Below are 19,347 nucleotides of genomic sequence, written 5' to 3' on the forward strand. Positions count from 1 at the left end.
TTTTTTGAGACAGAGTCTTGCTCTGTTGCCCAGGCTGGAGTATAGTGGCATGATCACAGCTCACTGCAGCTCTGGCTCCCGAATTCAAGCTATTCTTCTGCCTCATCCTCCTAAGTAGCTGGAATTATAGGCTCCATCACCACGCCTGGCTAATTTTTGTATTTTTAGGAGAGATGGTGTTTCACCGTGTTGGCCAGGCTGGTCTTGAACTTCTGACCTCGTGATCCACCCACCTCAGCCTCACAAAGTGCTGGGATTACTGGTGTGAGCCACTGCGCCCAACCGATTCTTTTAATCTCTACCAAAAGTTGTAGTCTTACTGTTGTATTTTCCAAATAGTTTTGGAAAGTAGTTTTTTAAAAGAAAATCAGTGTTAAAATAACTATTAATCTTAAACAATTTAAGTTCTAGATGTTTGTGTTTTTTAACATACCTATATTTATATTCTGTACTCTAATTTCTAAAAATTATGAATATACCATATGCCAATAGAGTAATTTTGGCTCATGAAGAAGTATAATCAAACATTATTTATCGTACTGTGACATTGCCTCTTTAAAATGCGAAAATTTTACTTTTTAAAGCCTTTTTTTCCTCATTAGGGACATTCAATGGAAAAAAGAAAAAAAAATCCTGATAGAGAAAGTAAGTTGTTAAAAATAAAAATGCCATGCTCTAAGGAGTAGTCTTGCAGTGCTGAGTTAACTGATTATCAGGCAGTAGGGGATCCCTCATCCCTGACCCTCCAGCTTCGTTTGGAATTGTACTTCTGAAGTGCATCACTCTGCCCAAATCAAATTGCTTACTTAATATTTAATGTTTCTGCGATGGAATCACATTTTCCCTTGAGGTTGACTTCAGATTTACCAGATACACTGACAACACTGCACTCCTTATTTTCCCCACATGACCTCAGCTTCTGCTTTAAAAATGTACGAATAAAGGATGCTTTTGTTCATATCTTGCCTGCCTGTGATATATTGACAAAGTGTCTGCAGGCTCAATGGAATAGTTTTACAGTATGAGTGCTGCTTTCAGTGGAGGGGCAGGACTTGTGCTTTAGAAGGAAGTGAATTGGATAGGTCAGGAGAATGTACCATTTGTAAACACCCCTTTCCTTTTTTATTCACGTGTCAGGACAGCAGGAGCAGGCTGTTCAGTGCCCGTCCCTGCGCAGAGCCGGAGGGAAAGCAGCTTGGAAGTCAGCTGCAATTTTTAAACCTTGCTTTTTATTCTCTGGTAATGATCTTCAAGTGCTTAGACTTGTCTGAGAAGCTGTTTTAAAACTAATATGGTTTAGTCCACTAACTGCATGTTGGGTAAATTCAAAACCCACATGCTCGTCCTCTTGCAGTGGAATAAGTCACATCTGATGGACATTTTCTGTGCTTATAGCATAGTAATGAACGTCTGACAGGCGCGACCTTTCATAAGACAACCCACACTATTGGCTTTCTGCCCAGAATATTGCTGCAACACTATCTGTGATTGGTTATCTCTCTATCATGCATTGCTTCACAAGGGGAAACGGCCCCTTTTTTTAATAAATCTACGATGGCTGGCTGCAATATGCCTCACTGTAAGTATTTTGTATGTGTATGTGTGGGAGAGAGAGGGAGAGAGAGAGGCTGACTTGAATATTACTTAGTCTGGTATCACATGGCAAGGTTGTGATACTGTAGGACATCAGTGAAGTGTTACTTAGTAAATCTTAACCTATCTCTTTTTTCTACAGGTTGGTACTAAGAAGTGCCTTTCCTGACGTCTCTGCTGCTTGGAACCGCTTCTAGAGCAGTCTCTGCTTTTGCCTTGCTTGCTGCCAGCTAGACTGTGACGACAGCACATCCACCCTCCACCTCTAGCCCAGACACCCCCATTTCTACTTATAATCAAGAGAAAAGCTCTAAGTATCTGGCATTGCCCTAGGCTGCTTTAGTGTTAAAAGAAAAGTTTGCTGAAAAAGTAAGATATCTTCTGCCAGGAAATCAAGGAGGAAAAAAAAATCATTTTCTCGATTTTGCTCTAAACTGCTGCATCTGTCTATGCCAAACTAATCAATACCGATTGCACCACCAAACTCCATTGCAAATTCAGCTGTGAGGAGATTCCCTTTCAGACAACTTTGCTGAAAGCAGCTTGGAAATTCGGTGTCAAAGGGTCTGCCACGTTTTCATGCTTGCATTTTGGGCTCCAAATTGGCACTGGGAAGGGGTTACTGAGAGCACAAGGCTGATACCAGGCCCTACTTTTAAACGTTCATCTACTTACAATCCTAGTATTTCTCTAAAAGCCAAAACCTCTTTGAATTAACAGTTTCATGCTGTGAATTTCTAGTGGGAGATCTTTTCCTTGATATTGACGACACAATTTTCCATGTACTTTTAAAGCAGGGAGTGGGGAAAAGTATTTTGAGGGGACATTTTCATCATCAGTTCAGCTTTTTTTTTTTTTTTTTTTTGGTTGTTGCTCTTTTTTTGGGGGGTTGGGTTTGTTGGTTTCACTGAAAAATTTAACTACCTGTAAAATCTAAACATGGCTGTTAGTGTCACACCAATTCGGGACACAAAATGGCTAACACTGGAAGTATGTAGAGAGTTCCAGAGGGGGACTTGCTCACGGCCAGACACGGAATGTAAATTTGCACATCCTTCGAAAAGCTGCCAAGTTGAAAATGGACGAGTAATCGCCTGCTTTGATTCATTGAAAGTGAGTAACTATTATATTCTTTTAAGGATATTCAATGGTTGAATAAAGGGGATATGGACATACAGTCCTCTGCGTTTGGAATTGTGGATTGCTTTGTTCATAGTCTAGTTATATAGTGTGTTGATGATGTTGGACTGGGGAACTTTACGAGAAGCAATAGAACCAAGTCTGGCCAAACTTTGTTATGAATAACTTTATCAGTCCTTTCGCTCCATGATGTTTTTGCTAGGGCAGAAAGTGTTGATATATTTTTCACTTAGTAATAGCAAAGTAAGTGTCTGTCCCTGGTAATGGCAAAGGTAGCTACATGTGAGTGTTTAGCGTATGCATATATTATGTATAAGGCCATGGTGGTAACTGAATGGAGATGATTTTTATCTGTTGGTAAAGGCATTGTATAGTTACAAAAGAGAAGCATATTTAAAATCAGCTAAACTTGGATAGACTTTTTGCTCTTTTAATATTTTGACATTTTGGATTTTATTTTATGGGTATTTTATTTTAAAGCCACAGTCTTGCATTTTGTGGAAAATATAACTAGAAGTAAGGTGCTGAATTGCTGCTATAGCACCTTACCTGAGGCACAAACTTTGTTGAATGTGAGTTTTATAAATAAGTAGAAACTCATAAGTACTATTGTTTATTGGATTTCTCCAGCTTTAAAAATTCTAATGTGAATTAACTTAGTTTATTTTCTGTTAGATTGTGATTATTTTTTATTTGTAATAGTCTTAGCCAGAAATGTTAAAAGTTAGCTTTTGTGGGCACTGTAATACTAAAATATTTACTTTAGTATTTCTTGACATTCAAAAATGTCATTGGATTTGTAATTTAGGTATCATATTTGAAAACGAGTCTTTTAAAAGATAACATACATATCTTTACTTTGTCACACAAGGTCAAGACTAGACATGTGTTCCTAGGTACTTTCACCCTACTTGGTTTAATTAAATTGCTTTTGAATATTAACGTCCCAGTTTAATTCTTTGGACCTTTGAGGAGAGAACACTATCACTTCTACATATGTAGAGAAGTAAAAGTCTCATAGGTCCATCTTTTCTTTAAAAATATATAGTGCTATAATAGTTTTCTTTAATAACATCAGGTTGAGTTATGAGTTAACTGTTTCAGTTCATTGTTTTCTGGTCCAGTGTAGGCTGTTCATTTTGCTAAAGTTTTTACCAAAGATTCCAGAATATGATCTTTAGAGTTGAACAGATAAGGAGGTATTAACAACAGCAAAAATATTTTAAAATGTTAGATTTTTCTTAATGTCATAGTCCTAAAGATCAATAAACAAAAGTTATGAACTTATTGAGACTTCGTTCACCCTTTCCTTTGAGAGGCATCAGTGAAGGGCACAGTGGTTGTACCTCCGTGAATGTGTGTCCCTAAATTCACGTTGGTTGAATTTAGGTGTAATTAGAGACTGAGACGCATAAAATGAGGGGCAAAGAGCTAATTACTCTTGTCGGTAACCAGCTGTGGCCATAAGTAACCCTGTTTTGACCCAATTAATAGTAAATCCAATTTTTAATCCTACAGATAGTTGATGGTGCACTTGTAGCTGCAAACTGAAGGACATTAAATTTGGCTATGACATTGAGTGGTTTCACAGAAGACCTGCCTCTACAACATTTGGAAACATTGTGAAACATTAATATTCAGTTGCTTTTTTTCCATCTCAAAAAAAATTTTTTTTTGGTTGCTGCTCACTTGTGGCCACAGAACAGTACCTTTTTGAGTAAAGCAGCAAGGTTGCTTAATGACATGCTGTGTGGTTAACAAGATTCAACTGTCACATCAAAGACTTTATATAATTTCAAGATTTTAAATTTATTTATGACATGAACTCATTACAGCAGCGAATCAATGCAAACTTTGTCCTTTTTCTTTGTCTTTCTGAGAGAAACTGAGTTTAATTTAAATTTAAATTACAGTGTCTAAAACTTGATAAAATATTTTAGATTTGAATAAGAGGAAAAAAATAAAAACAAGTTTATTTATGATAGAGCTTTATACCCAGGAGAACAGCTTCTTAAGTGTTAGTAAAATAACTATGTTAAGAATTAAAACAATTTTGAATATGCAATTAAGTATTTATGTTAAAAAATATGTTTCTTATGTATGTGTGTATACATATTTTTATAACCGACACATGTGATTCTTTGTACAGTATTTAGAATCCTTCCTTTTAGATAGCAGTCCTCTTATATTCAGTCTTGTGGCTAAAATAGATCAAAAACGTATTTTAAAACTGTTAAAGTAACTGTATGACTCATGCTTGAAGTTCTGAAATTTGGGAGCGTTATGAGGTTTCCATGCCAGTAACTGCTAGATCATTTGCATTTTGTCACAGAGTAAATGGAAAAAAAATTTAGAAAACTTGTAATGTCCTGACTTCTTTAATAAAATGTGTGCTGTGTATTGCTTAAATCCATAGTCCAGCCTTTTCTGAGTTCTTGAGCTATGAGATGGAGGTAGCCTGTGTAATCTACTATTTTTAGAAAGTTAGGAAAGCAAACCAAATACTCTCTGAGAGGACCCTATGAAATGGCTGTACCCTTCAGCTGTGCTGTTTCAGACTTTGGCCAGGCTCCCAGGTGACTTACGTTAATAGCTGACTTCTAGTTAGAAGAGGAGAATTTATTTCATTAAAAAAAACAGAAGTCAAACAGTTCAAGAAAGTACTCATTTATGTAAAAGAAGTCAATTGGTATGTTACTAAAGATATTAGGAAGAAAATTAGCGGACAGTATTTTAGTTGCATACTGATGATTTTGAGGTTTAAATAATTAGATTAAATATACCGTATGAAAATGTAGACTTCTGTATCGTAATAAATCTATTGCTAAGTGAAATGGGAATATATGATAATGAGGAATATAGACATATATTAAGAATATCAGAATTAGAATGAAAACAATAAAAGAGCAAAAGCTGTAATGTGTGCTAGTATATAAACTATTGTAAATACTTAAGTTCTGTAATTTTCCTTTTATGATTGCAGTTTTAATTTATAGTAGTCTAAGAGTATGTTCAATCTGAGACCTAAATTGCTTACAAGCTATAGATTTAGGTGTATTAGCTATTTCAGAAATCCAGAACATTTGCAAAGGTGCATTATTTTATGCCAAAGAGGATTATGTTCCCCTAAGGCTTGTGAAAGAGATAGCAAAAAAGAAAAATATTAACATTACAAAGCCGCCATTAGAATGATACATTTCAAAAATGATGTTTCAAATAATAGTTACTGACAAGTTACCTATTCAGTCATGAGCTCTCAAGTAAAATTTAGGGAGTCAATGTAAAGAAAGACTACAGAATGTATTTTAATATTTGCCCAGTTATTTATACTCTCAAAAAAAGCTTTTACAATATAATAAAAAATAATAGACTTTTTTGTTACTGAATTCTATTTCAAATACTCATTAATTTTTCAAGTGCTAGGGATGGGAGGAAGGGAATATAACCTTTATATTTAATATCTATTATCAAAACATCCAGCAAAATTCTTTTGTCTTTGAAAATTTTGGTCACTTGTTCCTTTATTAAATTGAGCAATTTTATTTAAGATAATTAAACTTTCTCTTTGCTATATACAGTGATATCTATCTATAAATAGCACCCTTGATCAGATTTATCATAGACACATTTGAGATCAGATTCCACTGCAAAGTGGCATAGAATCAAGGGCACTGAGAACAGTTTTAAAGAGCCTCTGCAGACTTAGCAGAATATATGAAGTATGGAAATTAGGTATTAAAAGGCACACAAATATATGTACGTACAGATAAATGAACAACAAAAGCGTTCAAAATCAGTAAGGCAAATCAAGTATCCAGATGGTCACATATGGATTGGATGGCATAACTAGATGTGATGAAGTAGTCCCAAAGGTGTTTACAGTTAAATTTTACAAGATCCTTCGTTGCTAGCATGGTTTATCCTCAATCAAGAAAGTGCCTTTGTTGCTGCTGTTCTTTCTAAGCCCCAAGCACAGACTTTTCATCACATTTTAAAAACCAGTTTATCTGATGATCCTGATAAAATATCTGCAAGTTTTAGACTAAATATGCAATTTTCAATTAAAGTTTTGATCTAGTAGGATCCTAATTGGAACAACCATTACCAAGAATTTATTATTATTATTTGGTTTTACCACTGGTATCTCCCATGTATTAAAACTTTGACAGATTATTGTGTATACTGTGCTGCCACATATATTCAGTGTGTCTTTCAGTGACAGATTGACATATCACTTCCTTGTTTTCTCCTAATGATTTAGGAGATGAACTAACTGTAAGGTATAAACCATGTAGTAGTGTGTTCCATATTAAAGGTCCCTAAGCACAACTTTGTAAAGAAAGTCCTGTGAATATGCTGCAGTGTCATCAACTCTCACATAAACCTTTCTTTAATGAAATTCTCAGTAGCTGCAGTTACTTTGGTAAAACTACTAATTGTATTCATTTGCCTGTTTATATTCTTATAGTTAGAACTTTTTTTAGAAACTTTTTTTTTTCTAATTAGTAAAGGTTTTTTAGACTATCATATAAATTTTAAACCATGTTTTGAATCAAGCTACCTGCTGCAGTAATTCTAGAACTAGTTATTTTGCTTCATATAAGATTTTGGTACACCGTTTCTACTTTTTTTCTCATGAAATCTTGCTTCAGTATGTGAGCGTGACAAACTAAAAACAATTTAGACCTCAAGCAGTGTGGCCGTTACAGTTGAATAAAGTTTAGTTGTAATCCACATGCCTCAAACTACTCAAAATTCCGCTGAGTAGCCTTGAATCAGTTTTATGTAAAAGGCTGTTTCTGACTTAAAGGAAACAATGCAGTGTGGGGTGAATTTTCTTTTGAAGAACTGTATGACATATCTCCAGTTCATGCAAAAGGTGAGAAATGGAATGTTTCTCAAACCTAGCATAGACACCTAGGGACCTAGTTTGGGAAGCTTATCTTGTCATTTTTCTTTCCAAGGATAAGTGGAGGATTTCAGCTATCAACATTGCTAATCCGTTACCTTTCATGCTGAGCAATGTCTCTGCCTTCCCATAGACTTAGACAAAGCTTCTTATTTTCTTACAAAGAGATCCTGTTTAGGAAATTTGGTCTTTTTTTTTAACTTTAACAGAAATACACCCTATGCTTTTAGAAAGGTGAGCAATTTTCCATGTTAACAGCTAGGCCAAAAACCATGTCTGCCAGTAAAAGTGGGTAACTAGATCGATGGCCTTTGATTTAGCACTAATGGTAGTTATTTGCATGTGGAAACTTAAGTGAAAGCAATTGGAAAGGCTTGATAGAAATTCTTAGTTGTTTGAAGTATAATTGATTATTAGAGTAGTAATTTCTTTGTGAATTTTACTGTAAACAAGTTTGATTCCAGTGAGGACATCTTATGCTAATGCTCATTTATCATATATTAACAACAACTACAGAGTTTTTATTTAATACTGTTTCTCATATAAATATCATCACATGCACATGTACCTACGCATAATTCCTATATTTTTGGCACGTTTGAAATATTTTCACTTTGAGATAAAGTTTGATTTTTTTGCTAGCAATAAAACTTTCTATGCTATGAGCTCCTGTTTTGAAAATTGCTGATTATTACCAAACAGTATAACCCCTTACATATTCTAATTTGGTTGACAGGCTGTTTTGTCCTCTTGATTCCTGTGGGCCTTGTGCATCTCTAACCATTATTTTTCTTCTTTTGTTATCTCTGAGTTCTTTCCAGCTTTCTAATTGTCCATTTTCAGAACTATTGGTTCAGATCTTGTATATGTCTGTCCTTAGGCACACAGAAGTGATTTAGACATTTAGTCTGTGAAGAATTAGATTCAGCATTGCATAACAGAGACACTTCCCCACCTCCCCAGCATTTGGCATAAACAAATTAGGGATTTATATTTCAGTCAGTTGTCTATGCCTATTTGGTGACTCTACAGTCATTGGAATTCAGGTTTCTTCTCTCTTAGTTCCTGAGGACCACATGGCTTCCAACTTTAGGATTCTTTCAAAATTGCAATGTGGCCACTGCAGTGCCAGCCATCATATCCTTAGTCTAGGACACAGGATGCAGAAAAGGCAAAAGATCATAAATTGGCCCAGTCAGGCTCCTTTTAGCAAAGGTTCTCTGAGCTTCACCCGGTAATTTTTCAGTCCCTTATTGGCTGATTTTGGCAGGAGGGTTTGCTAGGAAATGTTTCTTTAAAAAACAAAACAAAAAAAACAATAACAACAAACCTATTGCCTTGATTAAAATTGGGCCTCTGGTAGGTAAGACAGAAGGGGAGAATGGAAGTGGGTATTGAGGAGGGCCATTTCCATTCTCCCCTTCTGTCTCACCTACCAGAGCCTGATTTTACTTACTGTTTTAGGCCCTGTACTGTTAATTTGCCTTGGATATTCAAGGCAAATTAACAGTACAGGGCCTAAAACAGTAAAATTTTTAATGAATTAGATAAGGAGTCACTGTGTAAACTGTATAGCTGCCTCCACAGTGCATAAAAAGCTGTATTCAAAAGATCATTTTTCCCCTCATAAAACTTTCAGGATTAAGTAAATCTCTCTGAAAAGCATCTGGGCAAGGGAGTTGGTTGAGGATAGACCACTTTTGAAGGGAAATTAAAGTCTTCTCATCTTGACAAACTTGTCATCACTTCTACTGTCTTGGTTATTTAGTAAATAAAACCTGGCATATCACAAATGGATTTATTTTTCCTCATAGAGAAAACTAAAACAGTTTTATTTTTTATCTTACTATAACTGTATTTATTTATTTATTTAGGGACAGAATATCATTCTTCATCCAGGCTTGAGTGCAGTGATGCGATCTCAGCTCACATCAACCTTCAGTTCAAGCAATTCTCCTGCCTCAGTCTCCAGAGTAGCTGGAACCACAGGCGTGCGCCATTATGCCTAGCTAATTTTTGTATTTTTAGTAGAGACTAGGTTTCACCATGTTGGCTAGGCTGGGCTCAAACTCTTGGCCTCAGGTGATCTGCCTGCCATGGCCTCCCAAAGTGCTAGGATTATAGGTGTGAATCACTGTGCCCAGCCTACTCTTCATATTTATATACACAGTCATGTACTTATAACTGGAATATAGTAGAAATGCATGTCATAAAAACAAGTCCCAAATAATTTTAAATGACAATAGCCTGTACTCTGATTTGTATATCTGCTTCTTCCACAAATATACTTATTTTTTCTATATGGAGTAAAATAACAAAATGAATCAATATTTATTGAAACTGAATAGATGTCAATCAGTGTTTTCAGTGCTTTTCATTTTTTCATAATATTTTGTCCTTATAAAATCTCACTGACATAGTTACTGGTGTTGCTTACATTTCACAGATGGGCACACTGAAATACAGGGAAGTTAGGTAATACATGCAAGGTCAGTCAGCCAGTAAAATGTGGAGTTGAAGCCTTGTAATCTGATTTCACAGCCTTTAACTGTTTTGCTATGTTTGCTGGAAAACATTGCTTCTTAATTTACGTATACATATTCTAAGGATTGGACAAAGAAAACATAACTAACAGCAGTACTTAAGAATAAAAATGAATATCCAAGGCAAATTAACAGTACAGGGCCTAAAACAGTAAGTACTCAGAAGTAATTACTATATTTTAAGTCAACAAATGAGTCAAGGAGTGAAACCAAAATAGTAGCAAGAATGCTGCCACCAACTTTCAAAGATGTTGTATCTGTTGTAAAATACATGGCCATATAGGAAAAATGTTAAATGAATTAGATAAGTAGTCACTGTGTAAACTATATATCTGCCTCCCCAGTGCATAAAAAGCTGTATTCTAAAGTTTTAGTTGTTTAGAAAGTGTTTTTCCACAGAAGCAAGGTGATTTAAATCATTAGGTTAACCCCGAGAAGCCAAAGTAGCCGATACGATGCTTGAAGTATAGTTCAGTAGAAATAGTACCTTGGAAACCTGGTTATTAATTAAACCCAAGAGGTGCCGTAGAAATATTATCTTATCATAAATCTTGAAAACTACTAGAGTCACAGACCCCAACTGTGTTTGTCAAATTATTTCTATTGCAAAGATGTATTTTAAATTTCTATTTAGGGTTCCAGAAATTCACTTTGCCTAGTGCAGGGTAGGTGGCCTTTCTCAAACTCATTCTGTGAGCCAGTGCAGTTTTCCCAGCTTTAACTTTGGGCTCTTTCTGTTTCCTGAAGCTAGTCTTCAATAGGGCATTTGCTTAGAATCTGTAGAGTCTAAAGACCGGGTATAGAGTGAGGGGCTGGAGACCAAAGCTTCTCATGTGTGTAACCCTTAGAGTGGGAAGGTATCCTCAATATGTCTTCCAAGTGACCACCTTTCTTTTTTCTAAGGACTCAACCTGCCTCTTTTTTTTGAATGTAGTGCCCTGTCTACTGCAGAGCTTAATGAACAGCTTCTCCCCATTCTTCCTTCTCTCTGAAATTTTCAAATGTGTGGTTGTTGCTATTGTTTTCTAAATACTAGTAGCCATGGGGAAATAGGTAGATTGTAAAAGTATTGAACTCAATTTTTTTGTTGTTTTGTTTTTTGGCATTTTATCATAGGATATGGTCAAGAGATTAGTAATAAGAACTCAGAGGTGAGGAATAAAAACAGGAGGTGATAGAGGATGAAGATTCCACAATTTAAGTAATATAACTTATGTACTTCCTATGTCAAACTTCAGGGAGTAGATGTTAACAACTCAGTCATCAAGGAGCTGATTGCCAGCAGGGAAACTAGTATATTAGACGGTGGTGGCAATGATTAGGAGGGGAAATTTCTCAAGAGCAGTTGCAGGGTCAGTTAAAGAGATACTTAAGGAAGAGAGAAAGAAATGGCTCTGGTGGTTTATCTTTCCTTTATCTACTTCCCTCTCTCTCACACTATTAATTATGACACCACAAGTGAGAATAGAACTAAAGGGAATCCCCAATAAGAGACTTCACATAGCCACAGGCCACCAGTCTATGGCAGCTGTCCCTGGATCATCATTGGTCAGTTGGTAACTACCTGTATTTTAACCCTAGATCACAATTTTAGGCCCAGCAAAATTCTGCTGAAGCTATCTAGATTTATTAAGCAATATTTGTATTTTAGTTTATGCTAATGTCAGGTTGAGATCCAAGACCTCGTTTTCTCCAGACCCCATATGAGTCCAGTATCTTAAGTTAGAATCTATCTCTCTGCATAAAATTCAGAGCTAGCATGTAGGCTTCTGGATTTCAGAATCACTTATACTTATGTCCAGGCTGTTCTCAAATAAGGCAAGAAGCATTTGCTGTTAATAGTTGACAGTAAGTTACACAAAGTAAAACATGGAAAATGAAAGTCAGAAAAGCAGGGAGGCTTCTCTATCGTTTTCAATTTTCTGCAAAACTATGGACATAATCAGTGTTTAGGATCTGCTTGTGATGGATAAATTACATCTGTAATTCCTTCTTTTCCATATTACTGTATTCAGACGATACTTTGCTTTCACATATCTTTGCTCATCTAATCATTCATAGACTGGGAATAAGGAGTAACATCTCCCAATCCTTGGAAGCATTTATAACTAAGTAGTGTTAGCTCACCAAATGGGCCAAATTAAAAATAAAAGGTTTCAGAGAAAAACAGAGCCAAATTTTTCATATTTGAAATAAGATTCCTCTTGGGTAGATGACATTGCCTTTTATAAAACAATTCTCCTTAAAGGGAGGCAATGGAGAAATGAACCATGAAGAAAGAAATAACTGAATAATTCATTGTTTATATAAAGAGTCCTGTTAAGAAAGATCTGTGCTCTGAATGAACTGTCCTTCTTCACATTATCTTGTATTTCTTCCTCGCTGAGACTAATGAAATCTAAATCTAGCCATGAGAAAAGATTATCATCATTGTTGATTTTTTTTTTACCATTATGAACTTTTACTGCCAGATATTACCATCCATGAATCATAGCAGAGTAATAAGCATTAAACAAATGTCTACATAAGAAAACCCAATATGTTAAAAACAAAAAACAACCCCCCTCCAACTCTGATGAACTAAAGTCATTATCCACATTAAGGAAGAGTCATCTACACTGCATGTGTTTTTATGGTAGAGTCTGTTTAATAGCTCCTCCAAATCGTTTAAACTATGATTTACATATAGTAGCTTAATATGTACCATACAGTAAAGTGGGTTAAGTATGCAGAGTGAGATACAAGATGCAAAATGAGGTTTTGGCTTCTATATTCCCTGCTAAGGATGAATAATGTTAGAGGAGAGATTCTCACCAGAAATAAACATTTTTCTGCTGAAGATTTAATTAAGAATTTTTTAAAAATGCAGATCAATATATATGCCACTTCTTCATCTCAATTGTAGAAAAATCATCCATTCTTTCTCACCTTTTCACCATTCATTACCTGCTACCAGACATTGCGATAGGCAATTCTGATTTAAGGGTGAATGACACACAGAGTCTTTGCCTTTTTGGGTGTCGATAGACTAGTGGTTATTATAAGTTTTCAAGCTTCTGAGAAGCACAACTAAGATTAAAATAATCATGGGATAATAAAATACTTTTAAACCCTCCTAGTCTTTAATTGTAAAATGTTCTGATAGAACACAAATTTGCTCAGATATCACACAAGTAGGCATTAAATGCCCTCCTGTGTGTCTTGAGAAATTTGTTATGAACTGTATTGGAAATCATTGCATAGTGTAGGAAGAACAGATGAATTTCAGCTATAGTTGTGTGTGCTGTAAAAGACTATACATGCTTGCATTAGTCAATGTGAGTATACCACTGATTTTTGTGGTAAGAGATTTATATCAAGCACATCATCAATTTCTATAATTCAGTGACATAAAACTGAGTCACATTGATTTTTAGATAACACGTGTAGAAATGGCTAATATTATTCCCCTGATTTAATCTTCATCTATTGATTATATAAACTAATGAAGCAAAGAACAATTAACCCTTACAGGGTTACACAGTCAGGGAGTTGCTGAACTGAGATTCAGTGTGGCAGTCTGTCTTCACAGCATGTGCTTTCAATCTTTGTGCTAAGTTTAACTTGTTTAAATTAGCAAGATTATGAAGCACTATGCAGTGATCTTGTATATACAAAAATATAGTATATTGATTATTAGAGAATCTACATATTACACTATTGTACATATGTGAGCAAGTACTTGTTGACTCATTACAGTTGCCCAAATTTAAGCAACTGTACTTTTTAAAACATGCTCAGTCACATTTTTCTTAATCTAGAAAGTCACTTCTGAATAATTGCTTGTTTAGATTTTCTCATTTAAGGTGGGAAATTTATATTAAAATTTTAACTAGCAGTCTGACAACATAGAGTCTGAACCTAAAGTCAAGAAGAATGCTGCTGACAGGGGATGAACAGCATAGCAATCAGAATAGACTGTTGTTGGGGGAAAAACATGAAAATTTCTGGATTCCAAGATAAACCTTGGGGAATTGAGGTAAAGGGCATCAGATAAGGACGTTTTTTTATTTCATAACTTTTTTTGGCTTAAAATATAATTTAAATCACAGAATTAGTATAACTGATATTTTTCTCATACATAGAAAAACGTAATACATTATTTTGTAAGAGGCTGAGATTTTATTCACCTTACTGGGCAAGTCTTACTAGTAAGACTGAGAAACATGCTTAAAAACCTTTGTTAGTCTTTGCAAGTTAAAATCTAGATGAAACCATTCACCACCTCTTTGACAACGATTCATATATATTCTTACTCTATGTCATACTTATTTATGATTTTTAGTATTACATTTCAGAAATTTCCTAGGAATAAAATTTCAGTAATTTTAATTTTTTGTTTATCTGTAATACAATATCAGTAATGCTGAAATATTTAGGTCCAGTAGGTAGAATTGTTTTTCGTGTGAGTACTTTAATTTTAATGATGTATTTTAAAACAGCTCACACTGTTCTTTTTAAGGCTTTTGTTATATGTAATTGGTATTTTATTCATTGTATGGCATAAAGAGCATGTTTACTCTCAGAAAACATGCGTTTGAGAAGATGAAATTTCTGGGCATACTGGGTATTGAGTAGCTATTGAGTTGTAATCCTGAACTCTTAAGAGATGTATCTCAAATATGAGAATTGATTATGTTATTTAAAATACTCCATGAGAAATATAATAATTTTTATGGAACAATTCATTGGATGAATGGTAGTTTGGACAGACACTTTATGCCAGCAGCTAGTGTTATAAGTTTTCCTGAAAGTGTTGCCACACATTGCGTTTTGGCCATTTGCATGATTGTACGAATTTAGTCAGACAACCAATTAGAAAAACATTTTTAGAAAATTAAAAATGAATTTGTGAGGATTCAATGAGATCAGTTATGTAAATCACTTAATTCAGCATCATGCCCCATGTAAATACTCCTTAGATGGCAGCAATTAGTATTGTTCTTAGCTGAATTCCAGACTTCAGTCTAAGTTATCTTTCTTCTTAAGGGAGGAACTTTGCCTTAGGTCTGAATAAAGATTGTTATATAATTCAAACTTGGCATACAAGTCAAACTTATTTTATGTCCGGGACTAAATTGATCGTAGGGAAAAGTAAGTGGTGTTCCTTGTCCATTCATTTCATTTCTCTGGAGCTTTCTTCATTGGTTTGCTTTAGCTATAGGGTAACTTTTTATTGTGTTTTGGGTGTTTTCTGAGTGTCTGTATTGGCCTGTATGCTCTTTCCTTTGGGGTGAAATTTGTAATAAAAATTACTTTGTAGCAAAAAATACTCTTGTCAGTAATAATAAGAATGTGACTGCCAGTGGTTTGCACTTCATTCTCAGTGTCACCTTTAGGATTTTCATCAAACTAGGATCTCCAGAATAATTTGCAAGAAGCCACATGAAAAAATGTGCAAGTCAAAACATTTTTTTAATGGCAGAGAATCAAGACTTTGTTAAGAGCCCAAACCATGGATTTAGCTGGATCTGAGTTTGATTCCATCATTGTGCCAGTCACTTTATTGTCCCAAGCTGTTTTCTTCATCTGTGAAACAAGTCCAGTATCATCTGCTTTCAAGATCTGTGAGAATTCAATTAGATCAGTTAGATAGAAATCATTTAATGCAGTATCTTATTCCATGTAAATACATAAATGGTAGCTGTCAGTTTTGTTCATATCTAATGCCAGAGTTCAGTCCAAGTTACCTTTCTTCTTAAGGGAGAAACCCTGCCTTAGGTCAAAGTGAATGTTATTACTTATTATGCATATTGAACTACAGGTCTCTGTGCTGTAGGAAAAAATTAAAAAGGACTTACCTTGAATGTGTATAAGTGTGCACATACTAGCTTATTTACTTACCTGTTATCAGAAGAAAATAACACCTTAACCTCTTAACATATGTATCACTTGACTAATAGCTAAACAAGGAGGTATTAATAAAATACTTCAGTATTTATATTGTCCGTGCCTGAAAGTTTCTTAAATGCAGTTATCTGTGAATGGAAAAATGGTTGTAACCATCTGTTCACAAACCTAATTTCATTTAAAACTAATCCTCTTTAGCTTTATGCTGGTCTACAATAAATAATTCATATTTGATATTTCAAATGCTGTATTATTTATGTAAATTTCCTCCTAAAAGACTCACCTTTTTAGAAATAAATTGTTTATTCAATAAAGTACCTACACAGATTAGAAGGTTAAACATTAAAGTTCATTTTTTCATGATTTGCACTATTATTTTTGTATATTTTTTATACCTACGTAAACTTAATTGGTCAAATATCCACCACTCACTTTCTCAAATGTGTAAAGAAGCATCTAAATCCATAATACTCTGTTTATCACAGCTTTATTTTTTTTCCCTTTCACTGTCACTCAGTATTGATAGGGATCCAATTCTAGCCCATTGAAATGGTCCTTTTTGCTCCAAGATTTTTTAAAGCATTTGCCTCATTTATAAGTTTGAGACTTTTGTAACATGATTAGAAATAGGAAACTTTTCCAGTAAGTGAAAGGGGGGAAACAAACACCAAAAGCCCATCTCCCTGATTTTTTTTTTCCAGAAATAATACAGCCTAATTGTTTCCTATGGCCAGTTCTGTGTTTTCCTTCACAGCATCTTTAAATGTTCTTGTTTATCCAGTCTAATTCTGGATATGAGTTGTGCATTTACAGTTTGATTTGCTGAGCCATTCCACTGCCTTTTTGTTAAGGCTATTGATTATTGCCCATTCTTTTCTGTTGTGCATTGATTTAGTGTGAGACAGTGAGTTAATTGTATCACTTGATGTTGAAGAAGGATTAAATATGTGTTCAAAGGGGATGCTTGTAGCCTGTTTAATTGAGTTGGCTATTTCAGGCTTTTAACATGTTGTGAAACAATTAGGAGAAAGTACAGGAGGACCTCTGAGGGCAGGGAACATAAAATTTGTTTTCAGCTTTTTGGCAGTTGCCAAAAATGGTGCGGTAAGGCTTTCCTGGAATTAAGTAGTCAGTTGGTATTTGGTTAGCAGATGCTTTGTAAAACAAAACGTATTCCCTCTACATTTCCTTTAAAAATTGGAGAATTTAACACCTTTAGATAGTCATGTTTTATTGGGAAAAATCCATTATCTTTAAGAATGGTTTTATATGGAAACTCCCTATTGCTGAATATAAGAAAAAATAAGCAAGCTGTGTTGTGTATGTTGGTAGGAAATTACAGAGAGAAAATTAAGCTAAATGATTAAGAATCTGATAAGTTCTTTTTGTTTACTACAGTTTTGTTTCATGTTTCATAGTTTTATAAAAGAAACTTCCATGTAATATTTAAGATAAGGCCAGTATTATTTTCTTTCACATTATTATGTAGTTTGGATTTTCTAAGCTTTAGACAATTCACACTTAATGTAGAAAGAAATTAACCTTCAGAATGAGATCATGGTGCCATGTTTCTCTAATGAATGTTACCTTTTGTTTTAGCAGCTCAGTTGGCTCTAATCCATGGAAAAGTTATTTCCCATCAACTCCAAAGCAGGAGCCAAACCAAAGTTAAAGAAACATTTTCCAGCAGACAAGTTTCTACAGATAATATCAATAGGCAAAGCGTGCGTGCATGCATGTGCAGACACACACACACACACACACACACACACACGTACACGTCTTATGGAAATATTAAATCAGGAAAAATTACTGAAATTCTCATAATAAAAATAACTGTAATATTAATGAAGTACTCCTTATCAATTCTTTCTAGTCACATTGTGGCCCCAAGGGTTTGCTTGACTTTTCAGGATGTATTTGCTTTGGGATAAATTGAAGAAATACTACTCTCTCCCTGTATTAATCAGGGCTTTTTGATCTGTAACCTCTTGCTACCTCTGATTTATCTGGCTTAGCATATGAATTTTGAAGAATGAAGGAGCATAAACAATTATGGCTGCCTTTTAAAAAAATGCACATTTAAACCTGTGGCCTCAAACTTGTCAGTTCTAAACTTTAACAGTAGAGATGTGAAAACTCAGCATTGAAAGTAGAGAGATTTTGCCAGTGGAACTACTTTGCTGCAAATACCTACTAGGCCTAAATCTTTCTTTTGCCTAGTGATCAGCTGTACTAATAGCAGGATCCACTTAATTCCATGTGAGTCAGCAGCTTGCATGGCATGCCCACTGTGTACAAACAGCTTCTCAGGTACTTTTCCAGGCTTCCTGCCTGCACAAAGTAGAAGAAGCTTATAATATATTTATTTATATTTATTTATTCTCTCACCATACTACTTGCTCCATCACCTAGACCTGCTTGCTCCATCACCTAGTTGGAATTTCTAAAGCAACAGACATGGGCAGAGATATATTTTAAAAGCTGTGTGCCTCTGATCAACAACCATTACTGTAATACTGCTGAAAGGTTCAGGGAACATAGTATTTTTGCCATGACTTCTCAATCTATAGAGAAGATGTATTTATCTTCTAAGGATAAAACCAACTGGAAATTTTCACATGCTCCAGACTTTCAGATAGAGCTGGCTTTGCCTTCTCCTCCTCCTCCTCTTCTTCCTTCTTCTGTTTTTTGTTTTTTTTGTTTGTTTTTTTTTTTGGCTTTGCTTTCTTATTTAACACTGTGGATGAATTTTTAAAAGATTGAGAAGATGAAATAACCTTCTCACCTACTTAGTAATTTCTTATTCATATTTAGAAGGTAGAGTAACTGTTTCATAAATTCCCCCATTAAGTTTCTGATTAAAAAAATAAATTTTTTTTTAATAAATACCATTTCCTATGATTTCTGGTCCCTAAAAAACAAACATACAAAAGCTACTTGATGGTACATTGGTTGTAATTAGTAAGTCTCCATTTATTATAAATCTTCCATTTTGCTTTATTAATGATAACAAATCAGCCAATTGATAATGTATTAACTTTTCAAAGATATTTATAAATTTATGTAGAGTTCTGTGACTTCCTGGTATGACTGCATGACTATTTTAGTTGTATAAAGAATTTCATATTTTTTATTCCTTTAAAAAATTTTTTTTAGAGACAATCTCACTGTTACTCAGGCTGGAATGCAGTGGCTCAATCTTGGCTCACTGCAGCTTCCACTTCCCGGGTTTAAGTGATTCTCCAACCTCAGCCTCCAAAGTATCTGGGA

General features: G+C 34.7%; 1 protein-coding gene across 50 annotated transcripts in view; it reads left to right on the forward strand.

Annotated features, from left to right (window-relative positions):
* Positions 1 to 19,347, forward strand: part of MBNL1 (muscleblind like splicing regulator 1) — a 205,944-nt gene that overhangs the window by 50,207 nt on the left and 136,390 nt on the right. For 23 of the 50 annotated variants that reach the window (XR_001823291.2, XR_005199130.1, XR_005199132.1 and 20 more), the window contains exon 2: positions 1,736 to 2,706. The exons of 18 other annotated variants lie outside the window; for them this stretch is intronic. Coding sequence is in view for 27 of the 32 variants with exons in the window: in XM_017522872.2 (XP_017378361.1) it covers positions 2,533 to 2,706 (174 nt within the window). In the remaining 5 variants the exon portion in view is untranslated. Of the gene's footprint in view, positions 1 to 165; positions 1,580 to 1,735; positions 2,707 to 19,347 lie in introns of those variants that run through there. 9 more of the 50 variants (XR_005199131.1, XM_037736436.1, XM_037736444.1 and 6 more) reach the window with 3 other exon arrangements.

The sequence above is a fragment of the Cebus imitator genome, unplaced genomic scaffold (assembly GCF_001604975.1).
Source record: "Cebus imitator isolate Cc_AM_T3 unplaced genomic scaffold, Cebus_imitator-1.0 Scaffold25, whole genome shotgun sequence".
Classification (NCBI taxonomy): Eukaryota; Metazoa; Chordata; class Mammalia; order Primates; family Cebidae; genus Cebus; species Cebus imitator.